The sequence below is a fragment of the Rhipicephalus sanguineus genome, chromosome 2 (genome assembly GCF_013339695.2).
Source record: "Rhipicephalus sanguineus isolate Rsan-2018 chromosome 2, BIME_Rsan_1.4, whole genome shotgun sequence".
NCBI classification, from domain to species: domain Eukaryota; kingdom Metazoa; phylum Arthropoda; class Arachnida; order Ixodida; family Ixodidae; genus Rhipicephalus; species Rhipicephalus sanguineus.
The window spans coordinates 57,544,340-57,561,468 of NC_051177.1; the positions used below are offsets into that span (position 1 = coordinate 57,544,340).

A 17,129-nucleotide genomic window follows, 5' to 3' on the forward strand; every position below is an offset into this window, starting at 1 on the left:
GATAGCCTCGAAACCAGCGGACGCCAACAATTATGAATTGATGAAAAAAATGAGCGATAGTTCATTTTTTTGTCACCTAGGCTTATCATAAAAACAAATTTCACATCTCGTAGCAGGTGTAATAATAGACCCTTGAAAGCTTATTTCTTTGTGTAAGCAGGTCGAACAGGTCAGAATCGTCACCTATCTTGCATATGCTTCTCCTTATGGTTACTGTATATAATCCTTACTATTTATACAGTAAAATACCTCTCCTTGCTGTATAACGCCGCGCGCCCGCTACTTTCAGGTCACGAACGGCTGTCAATGTGACACAGCATTCCCGATGGGAAAGTGGAGAGCGTCGAGTATTTAAGAAAGTAGCCTAATGACGCAAACGAGTTAGGTGACGATTACTCTTGCAGGACAAAAAAAATTTAACCAGTTCCGCGCCGTGAAAACCGTCGGACAGAGAAATGTAAGCGCGCGAGTGTATGTGATTGGCTGGCGAGATCACGTGGTGTCGTAAATCCGCCGCCAGCGCGCCCAAATGTTTTGCCTTGATCTTTTACAATGAATGGGAGTCTAATTAACGTAAGTAAGGAACGTGCGAATTGCTTTCCTGGTATTTTGTACCGAAAGTCATCATCATCATGATCGTTTCGAACATCATGATCATTTAGCTTTCTCTAGTTCTTTATTCACTCTCTACTCTCGTCACGTGACCTGCTACTACTACATTGTAAGGAAAAAATCGAGTATTTGGGGAGTGTCTCTGCCACACAACTATAATCGTCATCTACCTTGCGTTATCACCGCGGTGTCGGCACTTCCCGGTGACGAACGGCGTACGCGCTATCAGCGTTGCATAGCGTAGGAAATTGGCGGCAGCCGGGTTTTCGAGAAAGGAAACGCCAGAAAGCCAGATGACGATTATAGTTGTTGTGGCAGAAATACTCCTCAAATACTCGATCTTTTTCTTAGAGTGTGCGACGACGACTCTGCGCCCTTTGGAGAGTAAGTATACTCTCCAAAGGGTGCATAGTGCTTAAAACTCCTTATTGTTCCTGACCAGACGTTCATTTTCATTGTCTCCTCTACTGTACCAAACTATCAGTGCGTGGCTCCTGTCTGCGGGTGCCCGAAGCAATTTGTCGACGCTGTTGAGGCCCCGCGTCAGGCCTTGGCGAATGAGTGGCGCCGTGCTCCGGCGCGGCCTCCGGGTGCGCGCGCGCGCGCGTCCGGTTCGTCTCCTTCGACGAACCTGGCGGAAGGCTCGCTCGCCCTCCGTGCTCGCGCAGCGGGGTGTCGTGGGTAGGAAACGCGTTTAGAGGGGCAGAAATTTCCGTCGGGGCCAAAGTATTCCGCGCGGCCATCCGTCTTGGTGGTTTTCGTGTGGCATCTCGCGACCACTGCTGCTGTTCCGACTCTAAAGGAGGCTTTTGCGGTGGGCGCGGTCACGTCCCTTTATACTGCGTATGCGTAGCTATACACGTCTGGTACTCGGGTCACTGCTCCCACGGTCCAGTCGCTTCAGAGCAAGGTTGCCAGAAGTTGCATCGGTGTCCATGTGGCAAGTGTATCCTTTTCGATCGCATCGAAACGGAACATCGGGACAAGCGAAACACCTGGCGTGTAACTTGGCAGGGCTGGTTTAATTAGTGTTCGCGGGGGAAGGGATGGATGGTTGCTCTGTAACATTTTAAATAATCAACCTGGAGTATCGGGTACTTTAGGGCTCGTTGCACATTGTATAACTGCTTATAGTCACTCCCGCGCCTGTTCATGGTCGGGAGCGTTTAGTGGCGTCGATTGTCGGCTTCCGTTACACGCACGCGCAGGGATTTAGACCACCACCACCCTCAACACCCCCCCCCCTTAAAAAAGTTATTCCAAACCAACCCAACTCCCTCCTCTCTCACAGCTCACCCTTCACCCCCCCCCCCCCCCACCTATATCGAAGTTCCGGATAAATTCAGACGTCATTCTGGACGCAAAAAAAAAAAATTGAATACGCAGACGTCACTGACTTCCGCCTTGCTTCCGAAATTTCTCGCTCGTCACAAAGTCACAAGAGAAACATGTCGTCACACTTAAATGTTCAAATTTGTATTCGTTCGGTATAAGAGGGATGCGTGAATTGTGCTATTGTTGAGGCGGGTATATTTTGTCCAGCCATCTTGAACACTGTCCTTTGTTCCTCTTTCGCTGAGTCAGCCGATCATACATCTGCGAGTTTCGTTCACCCGTCCGCCTCGATGGTACAGTGCTTACGGTGCTCGGCCGCTGACCCGAAAGTCGCGGGTTCGATCCATGCCGTGCCGCGGCAATCGCATTTCGATGGAATGCTCAGTGCAATGTTAAAGAACACCAGACGGTCCAAATTTCCGGAGCCCTCCACTACGACGTGCCTCATCATCAAGTCGTTGTTTTGGCGAGTGAAACCCCAGATATAAAATCCCTATTGGTGCTTCATCAAACGCGAAAATGGACCATCGGCGGCGTCGGCGCCCGCGTCGGAGGTGTCAAGGCGAGTGATGCATGCAAAAAAATCACGTGATGATGTCATCATGACGTCACATATAGACAAGATGTGTGCAGGCATCGTGACGTCACTAAGACGTCATCAATGCGTCACATCGCGTGATGTCGCATGATATCATCGCTTGGTTAAAGGTGTGCCGATCATGCAGGCAGTGCAAAACCAGATGAGGTGCAGATAGAGTTACTGTATATGCTACGTTTAGGTAGCATATACAGTAACATATACATATATACAGTACCTAAAGGTAACATATACACATATACATACCTAAAGGTAGCATATACAGTAACTCTAGGTGCAGAAAGCTTGCAACGCCTCCGATCCTGGAGGCAGGGCAGAACCACGTTAGGCGCAGAACGCTTTCGGAGGGTTGCGGGGGAGGATGAATACATTGACTGAGAAGAAAAAGAAGAAGATGGCTTTTGCCTTCGAGTCGTCTTAGGCGAATACATGAGGGACCCCGTGGATTTTATCATTGTTTCGTTCACCCCTTTCGCGTTGTTGGGCGAGAACTTTTCGGTCCGTCTCGGGCGCTCCATCTCTCTCTCTCTCTCTCTCTGTCTGTGGAGAACTAGCGTGCCCACGTGTCACACAGTTTTAAGCAGGGTCCATTAGGAATCAACCTGCGGGTCGCCGCTTCTCGCACGGTGATCGATTAAGCGCCGCGCAGCCGAAGCGGGGCTGCAAGAGGGCAGCCGCGGTGGCGCCGCCGTTCGCCGAGCTGTGTCGATCATGGGAACAGCATCCACTACAGTTCCGTGCAGTAGCGGTGGCAACAGGAGCAGCGTTCTTGCACGGCCACATCACCGGTGGTCAGGTGTGCAACGAGCTGCACCTTTATTCTCGTCAACCGAGTGTTCGAAAGATATTTCGCTGAACTTTCCGCAGTAGCGCGCGTTTATCGAGGGACCTAAAGGAAAACGTCTTGCACAGCGGACCGCTGTGTATCTAGTGCTTGTCTGTAGCGTCACTTTTTGCGTGTTCTAGTGCGGCTCATTAAGTGAAACGCTTGGTGTGAAAATAAACAAACAAAACGATCGTTCCTTGCGCAACCCGTCGTATAACTTCACCGTGGGAAAAAGCGCAGCAAGCGCTTCATATATATGTTCCCTGCTATACTTTCTGTAAGAAATGAAAACAGACTTGCGCAGTCGCTATGGGTTATTGCATAAACAATATTACCCAAATCTTATTCCTTGTACATGCTGTTGGGGGCCCTCAATTATTATTTTTACGACTTTTTTTCCCGATATACTCACGTTAATATTCGTCAGCTTTCCATAATATACTTTCGCATTTTCTTTTTGCTCAAAAGCGAGAATAAACATTCGTGATGATTGTCAGACGAATTTCTCAGTACTCCGGCAAAAGTAAAACGGGACAAATAATCGTCTAGCCTGTTCGAGACGTTCACATTGTTTAGCCGTTGTCGTATCGCTATCTAGCATTGCAATTGACCTTATTTATCTCGTAAAACCATATGACGATCCCGTCCCTATTTCTTCCTCGCTGATCTCCATCTCTGACCACTTAACACTCCTATCATATTCGAACCACAGAGCTTCTGGAATTCGGACATTCCCTGCTGTTCTAGCTGAATGGACGTCTGTGCATACCATTACATCTTGCTGAGTCACCTGATCTGCCTTTTTATTTTTTAATGCAGCACGCACGTGTTACCTTATTGCGAAAATTTGCCCCTGTATGCATTTTTTCTTCTCAAGAAGCCAGCTCGTGCGCCGAAAAGCAAGGCACTACTCTTTGCGTTATCATCCAAAGTTTTGTTCTTGTTTTCTTGTTTGTCGTCTTTGCACAAAATGTGTGCCTTTTATTGTTTCCGTCATCCAATTTACAGTCTCTTCCACATCTTTTCTTTTTTTCTTTAATGACGACTCCCGTTTGCCTTCCTTCACCTCCAGCTGCACATTTCGTTTCAGGTTTCCACGTTTTTATCGTTCATATTGCGCGCTTTGAAAGTACAGATGACGCGTCCACCATAGGCGTGCGCTAAGGGCGTGGGGGGAGGCTACACCCGCCCCCCCAAATGTTTTGTCTTTTACTGCGTTCTGATCGCAAAGGCATCCTCGGGAGGCGTCGGGAAGCACGAGTCGGAGAGGAAATTTAGGGGGGGGGGGGCTCTGTTTCAAGTGGAGAACCCTGCGCCCTTTAACGTCCACCCTAGCTGCATCTTCCCACGTCTTTCCTCAATTCCAGTATTGCTTCGCGATTCGCCGTTGGGGTGGTAGCGCCATCTGGAGCCACTGCTCCGATACACGACTGAGCGCGGTGAATGAAGCCGTCGTGTAGGCGTAGCGCGCAGCTTTCGGCTCGAGAAGGAGCGCAAAGCCGCGAGGTCATGGCCTTGGCAGAGGGTAGGGTTTGAGCAGTGGAAACCGTTCTCGGGGAATTCTATGACCACATCCTGCATAATACACGTTGTTTCATAAAAAGGTGCTACATAGCTCCTTTCAAGAGCGGCAGATCTGTTCAATGTGGGATGGGCGAATAGTAAATTTTAGGTTCGAAGCGAATAGTGATTTGGTCGAATAATGGCGAATCGAATAGTTCGAATAGTATTATCGCATATTAGTGAGAAAAATGGATCATTTTTATCATGACTTAACTTACTTGCACAATATTTTTAACGAGGCTTGTCGAATGACACTTTTTTTAGTTCGAAGCAAAGTGAAGCAACATTGAATAGTAGCAGGATTTGAATTGGCGTAGTGTGCAAGTTATAAGCGGTAAATTACGCTATGTTTTAAAATTTCCTATTTTTAGCGCATATAAGCCCGTATAGCATGCCTTCACACTTTAAAAAAACAAATAATCGAGGCGCAGGTAAAATGTACACTTAACCTTGAGGTATGGCTTCGCGGCAGGGCTGTTTTTTTTTTCTGAACAGGTGGCTTCACGGCCTAGCAGCCTCACGCTGCCGTGAAACCACCTTTTCAGGGGGTTTACATGCGGTGAAATATACTACATCTATTCGTTCGTTTCGAATACTTCGGAATCTCGGAAATTTTAAATACGCTTCGAAGCCATTTAGGGTATTGTAATATTCACTCGAAGCGCTTGAATGTTCGCCAATGCCGAGTTCAATGAAGTAGTAACGCGAGATATGCGTTGCATGGTTGTCGGTTTCTCTAAAGTTGGATTTGCCGCAGTACAGCCGTGTTAGGAGGTGAGACAAGAACGGTGTATTGCAGTGAAGAGCATTAATTATGCGGTGAAGCGTATCAAGAGTGGAAATATGTCACGGTCACGGGGCCTAGTACCTGTTTCTAATTGCACGCATGCACGCGCCATCTCTGTTCACATTACGTGTTCAGAAATGTCTATAACGGTACCGACAACCCTTAAGAGCGGTTTCTGGCGTGACTGTGGAGATTTATGATCTTGTTTTGCCCACTTCAGCGCACCCTGTACTGGCAGCCTTTTCATTTCTTTGCGTACGTGGAGCTACTAATTTAAGACCTTGTTTCACTCGCCTTAAGCCCCATGCATCGTGTACTACACGTTCCTCAATATATGCGTGCCCGCACACCGTTTGCGGTCGCAGTGCACGAGCACTACCGAGGCGTCTGGAAAATCCAGTTTCTCCCAAAAGACTAAATTTACTCTTTACATTGGTAGCGATGGCAAAGAACTAGATAACTACGCAAGGCAAGGCTTGTGGATGCAGTAAACATTTGCTTACTAATTAAATTAGGAAGTACGATATGCCACGTGCCAGTGAACACTAGCTGTGACAACGCTAGCGTGATGGAAGGGCGCAAGCAGAGATGAGTGAACGCTTTGTGTTGCCTCTCGCTTTAACGTGACCTCGAGGCATTAGGATTACGCGTGCTCCAACGCCAGGCGCGCAGGGAGAACGCGAACATCAAGCCACCAACCATCTCGTCTCGTCCAGTCTTTGCAGCCGCTGCGGAGCACCTCCATTACAAGGGGTCAACTCAGTTCTCAATGTCTGTCAGTGCGTTTGTGGGCGTCTTGGTGCCCGTACTGTGACCGGAAACTGCTCGTGCTCGCATGTAGGGGCATACGTGTCGGTTGCGTGCACCGTCGGTTGCATGCTTCATCTCGTAGCAGCGCTGTATTGCGACCAAGTTCACAAACGTTTGTCACGCAACGTGACTCTTGTCTAAGCGATCCTGCACATCTCTGACAAACAGTATTCCAAATATAAGGTGGTGTTCGTAAGATTATAAAGCCACATTTCTGGGTATGTAGGATCCTTTTATTTTATTCTTATTCCAATACGCGACTATCTGCAACGATGAAGAAGTGTTGCCCATTCACTTACGTTTTCAAAGCCGTTGTGACAAAATACTTCAACATGACCTTTGCAAAGATTTACTAATGCAGGGCACGCAGAAAGTGCACGCGTTTTTGTACTTTCACAAAAACGCCTTTCCAGAATTACCGGCCTGAGAACTCAGCCACCGTACGACTAAGCGCCGCTGGAAAACCAGCTTCTCGACTGTGCTGGTCGGCGAATGGCGAGCACACGAATGGGGGAGATGGCGCTGCGATGATTAGGAGCGCGTAGTGGCTCATCACGTTTTATTGCCTCTTACAAGTTTGCAAATGTCACTACATTGCATGTCATTACTTCATGCTGTACCTAACCTTTTTTTTTTCTCCTTTTTTTTACTGTGTCGTCAAATGTGTCGTCCCCTATTTCCCTCTTGGTCCTTGAGTTGTATTCGGGGTCGCGTTTTGCACGTGCAAATACAGTGTTGAGAGAGGATTCAACTTCTCGCATGTGTTCATTCTGCACACCTGTTGTGACCAACATAGTGCAGTGTATTCCTTACCGCATGCTTTTTAACTTCTGGGCTAATTGCCACATGTGTACGTGCATTTCTTCATGCAGGTCCAGAAGCTGTAAGAAGTACCAATGTGTTTTACTACCTGACCTACGAAGGCAGCGTGGACCTTGAGAACATGAAGGACACTGTCATGAAGGAGGTGAGTGTGCGCAGTGTCAGTTTGTGACATCCCACTGATAACCACTAATGCTCATTGTTTCTGAAATTGCTGTTGCATTGCTTTCGCAGATTGTGCAGCTAGACAGTGTGAACAAGCTTGCATATTCAGTTCACACTTTATCACTGCGTGCCTAATTCCCGCCATCTTCTCGAAGCGCCTGTCTGAGTAGCTTATAGCAAAGCTTTTTACGTGGACAAAACAAACTCATTATTACTTGAACTCCTTTGCTTTGTCTCTCTTCCTGAAAGGCTATTGAAAACCAGATCAAGAACTTTGGCCAGACTCCGTCGCAGCTTCTAATGGAACCCCATCCTCCTCGCAGCTCAGCGATGCACATTGTGAGTATTGCTTGAGCAGGAACAAGTGTTCCCCAAGCACAGAAGTGTACGAGTAGTAGTATCGTATTCTACAATGCTGTGCTTAATGGTCATTTCACGCAGAGCCCAATGATGTTCTCGCCAGTGACGGAGGAGCTGTGCATGATTATGAAGTTCCTGTCCAACTCGCCCATCTGCCACATCTCTGCCAACACGTACCCACAGTTGCCGCTACCCTCAGTTGTTACTGTTACCTGCAATCAGAACTTTGCTGTCAACCGGTGGAATTGCAATTACTCTGGTAAGTGTTCATATATTTCTATTCCTGCTAAGTGCTAATTGCCTAGAGGTCAGTGTTGCAACCTGCTGATGCTAGCTCAGTGTCACTGTATGTCAATGTAACACTGTGGCCATAAGCCTGCACAAGGGGGCGGCCGCACCTTCCTAGTCACCTAAGAGGGGGGGGGGGGGCAAAGTCTGCTTCACACATTGACTTAATAGGGAGAGAGGGTGCTGCGATGAACCTTTGCCACCCCCGAAGAGGAACCCTGTGCATGCCTATGCACAGTCATGTGCATGACTGTGGCCCTTTGGTCAGAAAGGTGTTGTTTTAGCTGCCCTTGCACACAGGCTTGTCAAACAAAGTTGAAGAGGAGACACATTAAATCAAAGAAAAAAAAAGGAATTGCTGCAATTATAAATTTGTCAGGCCCTTATCATGATTATCATAATTTGTCATTAATATCCAAGGGTTCCAGGTGAATGTTCAAATGATGGCCTTGCAATCTGTGAGTTACTCCATTGTGGCTACCTTGTTAGGGTATGTAGTGGTAACAATGAAATATCTGCAAGTATAGTCATTAAATGAAGTTGCCAAGAAGTTAGTTCTATAAGCAGTAACTTGTTTTGGAAGCACAGAAAAGGAAAAAGTGTGGCTCATGGTTACTGATCTCAATGGGCATGTAATAGGTCTTTATAAGCATGAGCTGCCCTCTTGCAGAATCTGTCCTAGTGTTGCTTCATTTGTAGGCTGCGATTGTGGGCTGCAGATGACACCTCAGATGTTCGCTTGTCCGCACCTGAGCAATGCCACGTTATCGAGCCCTATAAGATGCGAGCCAGCACTTGATACAGGCCTGACATTCATGTTCCATGGGTATAATCAAACAACATAATAGCTAAATGCCAAACTCTGAAGTTTAAGCGGGTTGTTTTCTTACTTTTTCGTCTCTTAGTACATATACAAAATTGCAACATTTAGACAAGACTTTGCCTTTAATTTAGTGTATAACAGTTTTCCGTGAATCAGAGTGCTATCATTTTACGCTAGCAGAGTCTGTTGCCCTTCACTGCAACCAAAGGTAAAGCAATGCTTTAGTGGGGATGACCCAACAACACCAACCTACTCGCAAATTATACTGTAGAAAGAAGTGTTTCACAGAATAGTAGTATCCTGGAAGGACAGTTGCTGGTGCTTTTTGTAACAGTAGCATGATTTATGCAATTGTACATGTTCTCTACAATTCTTGCAGCCCCCATGCATTCACCAACTTACTCTGACTCGAACCAGCCACAGGCCAACCAACTGCCCCTCGCCATGGACCCTTTGCTTAGTAAGTGGCCCTGCAATACGCAATAACAAAGTCGTTGTTGTGTATTGTGTGCAGTGAGTTATCGCTGAGAGCAAAATTGGAGCCTCTTAATTACTCAGACATTCTCATAAACGGGATAACTTGCAGGCAGCCGGATTTTTCCAGATTATGTGTGCTTTACAGCTGACCACATAACCTTCTTATAGCACGGAAGCCGCAAAAAGTCTTGCTTTCCTCACGACCCCACCACAAAGTATCGTATCTAGGCTGGCATAACAGTGAATGTATAAAGGCCCCAGATGAATTGCATACGACTTGGAATTGGCTGTGCTGCTTCTGTGAACTCGGGTATTGATTGCGGTCAGACAGGCAATTCTATAAACTGCATGTTTCCTGACTGTTTCAGTGATGAACGTGGCGCCACACAAGCGGCACCTGGGTGACACATTCAGCCAGCACGTACGCATGCGCAGTGGCTGTTTCGTCACCACGGTAGACAGCCGCTTCCTTGTTGCCTGTGGCTTCTGGGACAAGAGCTTTCGTGTCTTTGCCACCGAGTCAGGTCAGTGCTTTTGTTTATTTACTCTGGCAAGTTGTAATTTCGTGTTGTACAAGTAGCATTTTTGCATCATTAGGGTAACAGGCATGCATTGGAGCACTCAGGAGGGAACAAGAGATCTTAACCTTACTGTAGCATGTCCTCTTCCCCGTTCCTCCCTCTGCCTGGTGGCACCATCATAGGGCTCATGCTAGCTCCCCAGTAGGTAGGTGTTGCCAGGTACATCAAATAGAGCCACCAAAAATACCTAATCAGAAAAAGAGGGGATAATAAACTTGCATTCTCTGCTTGGGCACACCTACGTGAATGAGCAAGTGACATACCAATGCAGATTCTGACTGTACCAACATTGTTCAGTTATTCAATGCTAGCACCATTTACATGCAGAGCATTGTGCTAGAAACTTTAACTAGCATGGCATCTGGTTGCGCTGGCAAACAGGAACAAATCTTACTCACTGATCCCGAACATTTGCTTTCACAATGCTGGGGTCAAGGTGTAGTGGGTCAGCCTCTTGTCAGCCCTGCTAGTACCCGCAAAAATTATACTAGTGGCCATGCTAGCAACATGTATGTGTAAAGCATTGTGCGAGAAGCCAGCACCACCAAGTGCTGCATTTATTGTCGCATTAATTGTAATCAACGTACAAAGGATGTGGCAAGTGATTGTTTGCAACAGTATCTTTGTTTGTTTGTTTGTTTGCAGCCAAGATTATCCAGATAGTGTATGGCCACTTTGGTGTGGTGACGTGCTTGGCAAGGTCAGAGTGCAACATCACTTCCGACTGCTACATTGCGTCCGGCTCCGAGGACTGCACTGTACTGCTCTGGCACTGGAACGCCCGAACACAGACCATTGCGGGAGACAACGCGAACCCCGGTGAGCTCTCTTTTTGTGTGTTTGTGGATATTTTGCAGCTTGAAGCACAACATTCTTTTAAGATTAAATGGTCCTCTGTCAAGATCCGTTACTTTTGACAATACACAAAGCTCAGTGGCAATGGCTGTTGACTACTAATTTCTTGGTGAGGTTCCAGTTGAGAAAAGTTCAAAATGCCTCTGTACTTGGTTTTGTGCTCTTGTTAACCAAAATCAAGCCGCCAAGTTCAATCTGTACCCTTTTTCTGCACTGTCTCACTTCCATATTGAACATCCCGCCACTCGGCGCTCTTCCTCGGCTCCAGAAAGGCAATGGCAGTACCGCTCCTCAGCGAAAGTGGTCACTGCATATGAGCAATAATTAGCAGCAGTTCTTGAGAACCGCTGTATTATTTTCAGTCGTGAATTGACTGTGTGCTCAACTCGGTCGAGTGAAGGGTGAACTTCGAGCCGAAGCTCATTTAAGAATACGGGGGTCGGTGTCTCTGGCAGCTCACAGTGCAGGCTGCTGGTGTAAAATCTGATCAGTTCACTTGACACTTCCAATGCATTCTCTTTAACGAGTATTTGAAAATCATCTGTCATTTTAGTCTGCACGTAGCTCCTTGTGCTCGCAGTTTTGAATTTTATGCGTTCTGTTACTGAAGCATTAATCAGGCCTGTGAATTTAGCAAGAGAAAGAAAAAAAAAGACAAAGTTGTGTGCTGGATGTATCTAACACAAGGATTGGGTGAGGATGTTCAAATGATTTTGTCTAGCTAGAGTCGAGGGAGATGACATTAGTAATAAAGCACATTTATTGTTTTAAAAAATTATAAAAGGTTCAAGTGAGTATTGCCTGAATTCATTTTTTTCACGGCACTACTACATTTTTTAAAAGCAAACTCACTGATGTTACTCCCCATCATTTCAGACATCCCAACGCCACGAGCAACCCTCACTGGCCACGAGAATGAGGTTACCTGCATCGTTGTTTCTGCTGAGCTTGGCCTGGTCGTCAGCGGATCGAAATGTATGTGGGAACTCCTTATTTCTGCAAAAGCCTCATAGTTACGTACTCTCTTAAAAATGTATTATTGTGGCTGCCATTAAGCGGCATGCACTTCTCTGTGCCCAGCCCCCATTGCCCCTCATCTGGGCAGCGGGGGCTGAGCGGGCAGGTGTTTTCTTGTGTCTTTTTGTGCTAGGCCAGAGTTCTTTAATCATACTATGTAGTTGCGAAACTCCTTCCTAAAATCGACATTCTACCTAGTAGCAACGATGAAAAACACACCGCATCATTGCAGTCTTTGCTGTCATACTTTCAAGAAAGGGTGAATAGTCTTGTGGCCACAATGTCATCTGCAGTAGGTAAACCGCAAATGTAAACGTACTACTCGTTTCATCAAGCTAGCAGTCCCGCGTAACGCAAAGCAGTAGAAAATTTCATTTAGTATTAGAGTTGATCCTGGATATATCGAACTCGGATATATCGAATTATTGGCTATATCGAACAGTTGAGAAATCCCCTTGAATTTCCCATGCAAAAGTATGGCGCTGGTGTGCACGTATATCGAACTCCCGCACAGCGAAACATCTGCTATATCGAACACTGCCCCGCGCCGAAGCCCAGAAAGTGCATTTTTCCTAACAACTATTGATCATTTTTCGGCCGCGTTATTATAAGTTCCAATCCCTCGTCGTGCGCAGGTGACGAAATTGCGTTGCTCTAGTTCTTTGCGCAGCGCTTGTCAGTTCACCGGTATATTTGACGCGCGGTCCGCAGGTTTTAACGCATGGGCTAGCGTTTTTCAAAGAGGCTGATTGCCGAGGGCACCAAAATGAGAATTCGAAGTGACTTGGCAGCCTTATTGTAATGTTTGCATTCCCTTCCTTGTCTGTTCGCACACGATGGCATGCGGGCCCGCAAAGCATGGCCTTCGAGATCCGCAACCTTGTGATGTATTTTTAGTGTTTTTGGTTTTAAAACGCAGATCTCAGAGGCTACGCTTTTTTTCGCATTTCTCGCCAAAGTAGCGGCTTCCTTCTGCAAAGCCACATGTGCCATCAGTATCGCCAACATGTCGACGGTGGAAAAATGTTTCTTCGTGCAGTGGAATGTGCACTTCGCGCTTCGTTCTTGATAAATCGTCATTCGGGAGTCGAACTAAACATTGTCCCGCTCATAGCGATAAAAATGATGACCGGTGCTTAGAACGACGTCAAGTAAAGCCAGTAAAGCACCGTCGTGCACTGTTTCCTTACGGGCCTTGGTGCCAGGCGACTACTTTGGGCGCGTCATGACCGCCGACTATGGCGTACTGTGCGTCAGTGAATTTTGTGACTTATTAGCGTTTCTGGGCGCCGTATCGGACGGGAGCACAGCGAGTGACTTCCTCAGTGCAGATAACGACGTAGCTGTTTCTGACTGCATCGATGCCGAGATCATAGCTGACGTTGCCGGTGCTGCGGAAATGGACCCGTGCGGTTTGAAGATGCCAGCCACCGCTGCCACCGCTTACCCTTTACCGCGCTACAGAGCTCGTATCAGCGTTCAGCATCGATCACTGCTGTTGTGGCGGAAGGTGCTGAATTTACTTATTTGGAAAGCTTCAATGATATTGACGATGACTTGATGAATTCACGGCGCGCAAGAAGCAAGACAAGTTGACTGACTTTTTTCATGCGAAATAAAGTGCGCCAACTTGCAAAAGAAGTTCTCGCCTTGTTCTTTAGCATATGTGAGCGAATCGTCATGTTCGCGCTTTTTACGATTTCAGAAAACTGTGTCGAGGCCTGCAGTGCTTTAATTAAAGCCTTAAATACGCATATTTCGTATTTCGAATTATCGATATATCGAACTATTGCGCGGTCCCCTTCGAGTTCGATATATCCGGGATCGACTTAATTGGCTTCTCCCATGGGCGTCAGCAGGGGGGTGCAAAAGGGCCAATATCACCCGCCCCTTCCCAAACTACACCTGCATGACCCCCACCCAAGTCACACCAGTGCCCCCTTCTTCCCCCCACCGTGATGCAACACAGGCTTGCACACTACAAGACAAAATCGTGCCGATGCCCATGGCCACTCCTTCAATGCCCATGATTGTGGTGCACTGGCAGGTGGTACCACAGTCAGCAGACCTCTGTAATTTTGACCATTGCCATGTTCGGATTGTGATACATTAACGCTGATTGAAGAAATCTGGTAGCCTATTGTGACGACAAGTTTCCTTCATGTTCTTTTTTCTTTCTTGAATAAGCGGGGCTGGGTGAAGCACATTTTTACTGTGCCGGTCCCTGACTCTGCCCATGGCTACTCTCCATGTCGATGAAACACTTTTCTATCCCTTTTAGCAAACAATGATAAGGGGATAGAGATTACTTTCATCAAGCACTTGTAAGGCAAGCAACGCTTCTATAAATGTGTTAATGCTATCAGAGAATGCAATCATCCCCATATAGGACATTTTTGGGTTTCTAGAGGCTACAGGTCTTTTAAACAAAATGTAAACGAAAGTTTGTTTTTATGATTTTCACTTGTACGTCTCATTAAAAATCACCTAGTGTCTGGCGCATCATGGCCATTGCTGCTTTTGCACCATAAAACCCAACATAACTAACTCACTAAGAAATGTGTGGCAAAAGCTGCTTTGGTACATTGTGCTTTCTCCATATCAACCACAGGGGTTGGACTTCTGTTTAGGTTGCTATATCATATTTTTAGTTCTATTTCTTATGCAAACATATTAATAATTTGTGCTATTGCTCAAGTCTCAATGGATGAGAAGCTTCTATATCTTAACACTAATCAAGAAGGCAATTTGTCTCGTGCCGTTCCTCCATACAGCAGAGCTAGAAGCTGTTTTGAAATTAAAACCTTACCAATAATTTGCACAGAAAGCTATCAAGGAACAGTTTGAACAAGTGCCAAGTAAATGGCACACCAAGCCTAGAGAGAGACAGAGAATGCATAGGATGGCAGGGAGGTTAAGTAGAAGTAGCTCTGGTTGGCTACTGTGTACGGTTGGGAGGTGCAGGATGCAAAGAAAGTGAGGACAGAATAGACGAGAAGGTTTAGCTTTAATCTGGGAGCTGTGGCAATTGAGCACAATATGTCTAGTAAGTATGGCTGATTTCGTACACTGTCTCAAAATGGTACTACACTAACCCACAGCTGGCCCGGTGCTAGTCCACACAACCAGTGGCGACTTGCTACGGTCCCTCGAGGCACCTGACCGCTTCGGCACCCCAGAGCTCTGTGCCCTGTCCCGTGAAGGCATGGTGGTTGTCTGTTACGGTCTGGGCAACCTCTGCAACTTCACCATCAATGGCCACCGGTTGCGCTCCGAGTCCCATCACGACAACATTCAGGTGCCGTGATAATCACCCAACTACAACTCTGAAAAGCATGCTGACATCAAATTTTGAATTCTCACCTGTATATGCTCCCAATGATAGGAAACGTCATTCTGGAGTGGTATTCCCAAGAGATCACTTTCGAGTGTACGATTACTTTCACAAGAATTTTGTGTGATTCGGCAATGGACTTGTTGAAGTACACGGTCGACAAAACTCTTGGCGCTGGCATGACAACGACAAACTTTAATCGCACATGTGCCAGCAAGTCACAAGAAATCTGAAAAATCAGATTTCTTTTTGCACATGTGCCAGCAATCACAAGAAATCTGTCTCTCACATGTGTCTGTCTTTTTTAGCGCTAAACCACGATGTTAAACATATTGCAAACGTTGATATCAGTTGCATATTGTGAAACAATCAAGTATCTTGAAAGCACCAAGCACGTGTGGCTAATATCAAAGCTTGATATTGTCATGCACTCCTTTAGATGAAATACTATCATATAACAAGCATATATTGCTTAATAAGCTTTAAAAAATGCGTTTTACTCACACAGCCATAGCAAAATGGTTGGGTGCAACTTCATCAGCATTTGGCTCTGCATTTTGTCCTAATTTGTATGAAGATGACAGTTGTAAAATGGCACCAATTTCAAGTTCTTTAAGTCCCATGCCTTCTTGTCCGTATCACTTCTGCCCCCCCCCCTCCCACCCCATTTTTATGCAAATGTCAGTAGCAAGAATCCTGTATGGAAGAGGGTATCCAGATCTGAGTATCCAGTGCTCTTACTCTTTAACTAGAGCTGTGCGAATAGCAAAATTTTGGGTGCGAAGCGAATTCGAATAATAAAGATTGAGTGCGAATCGAATCGAATATTTTCGAATAATTTTCGAATATTTCTCAAACATTTTTCGAATAGTTCGAAGTGAAATTACAGAAAAAGTTGCAGAGAATCCCTAAGTATGTTCTTGTGAGATAGCAACATGAAAGTTTCTTTTCGCTACGTTGATGAAGCGCTGGTGGGGTCATATTTCGTAGTTGTCTTTCTTATCAAGAGTGAGGCTATGTAGATGCCGAATTGTATTTATGTACATGATTTGGTGCAACCAAAGTGTTGACGACAACACTTTACGCGTGATAGGCAGAGATGCCATTTCCTCAGCCTCTCCTCCTCTTTCAACTTCTGTGGAAGCCCAACTGATGTGGCGGACAAGGGTGTGCTCCCTTGAAGTCCAGAGTTCCAAATCTGCCTCGTAGACGTCGATATATAAGAACGTCTGAAATTTTGGATGCTAAAAAGCTTCGGCGTCCGATTTTTTCGACTTCCTGCCCAAATTTCAGGTCCTAAACAGCATTAATTGAGCCCCCAACTCTGCCACATCTTTCATCTCCATATTGGAACCAGCGCTTTCTTGAGTTAATACATTTGCGACCGTAGCGGAGCTTGAAAGGCAGCTTTGCCGCAATACGGGGGTGTGATGAGGTGAAGCATGTTGAAAATCTAGGGACCACTTCTAAACGGACGTTGACTGTCTCTTGGCTAAGTTCGACCGTAACGGCCCTTGAAAGGCAGCTTTGCCGCAATACGGGGGTGTGAGGAGGTGAAGCATATTGAAAATCTAGGGACCACTTCCAATCAGACGTTGACTGTCTCTTGCCTAAGTTCGACCGCAACGGAGCTTGAAAGGCAGCTTTGCCGCAATACGGGGGTGTGATGAGGTGAAGCATATTAAAAATCTAGGGACCACTTTCAACCGGACTTTCTCTTGGCTAAGTTCGACCATAACGGAGCTTGAAAGACAGCTTTGCCGCAACACGAGAGTGTAATGAGGTGAAGCATATTGAAAATCTGAAGGGGTCACTTTCAACCGGACATTGACTGCATTTGTTTTTGGGAAGTTCGAATAGTTCGAATAGTAAAATT

The 17,129-nt window shown here is 46.2% G+C and overlaps 1 protein-coding gene across 2 annotated transcripts in view; it reads left to right on the plus strand.

The window, feature by feature from the left end:
• LOC119383013 (neurobeachin) overlaps positions 1-17,129 on the plus strand; it is a 292,413-nt gene that overhangs the window by 268,935 nt on the left and 6,349 nt on the right. For both annotated transcript variants that reach the window (XM_037650973.2, XM_037650975.2), the window contains 8 exons: positions 7,404-7,498; positions 7,768-7,857; positions 7,960-8,137; positions 9,369-9,449; positions 9,835-9,990; positions 10,693-10,866; positions 11,779-11,877; positions 15,021-15,217. In XM_037650973.2, coding sequence (XP_037506901.1) covers positions 7,404-7,498; positions 7,768-7,857; positions 7,960-8,137; positions 9,369-9,449; positions 9,835-9,990; positions 10,693-10,866; positions 11,779-11,877; positions 15,021-15,217 — 1,070 coding nt within the window. The remainder of the gene's footprint in view (positions 1-7,403; positions 7,499-7,767; positions 7,858-7,959; positions 8,138-9,368; positions 9,450-9,834; positions 9,991-10,692; positions 10,867-11,778; positions 11,878-15,020; positions 15,218-17,129) is intronic.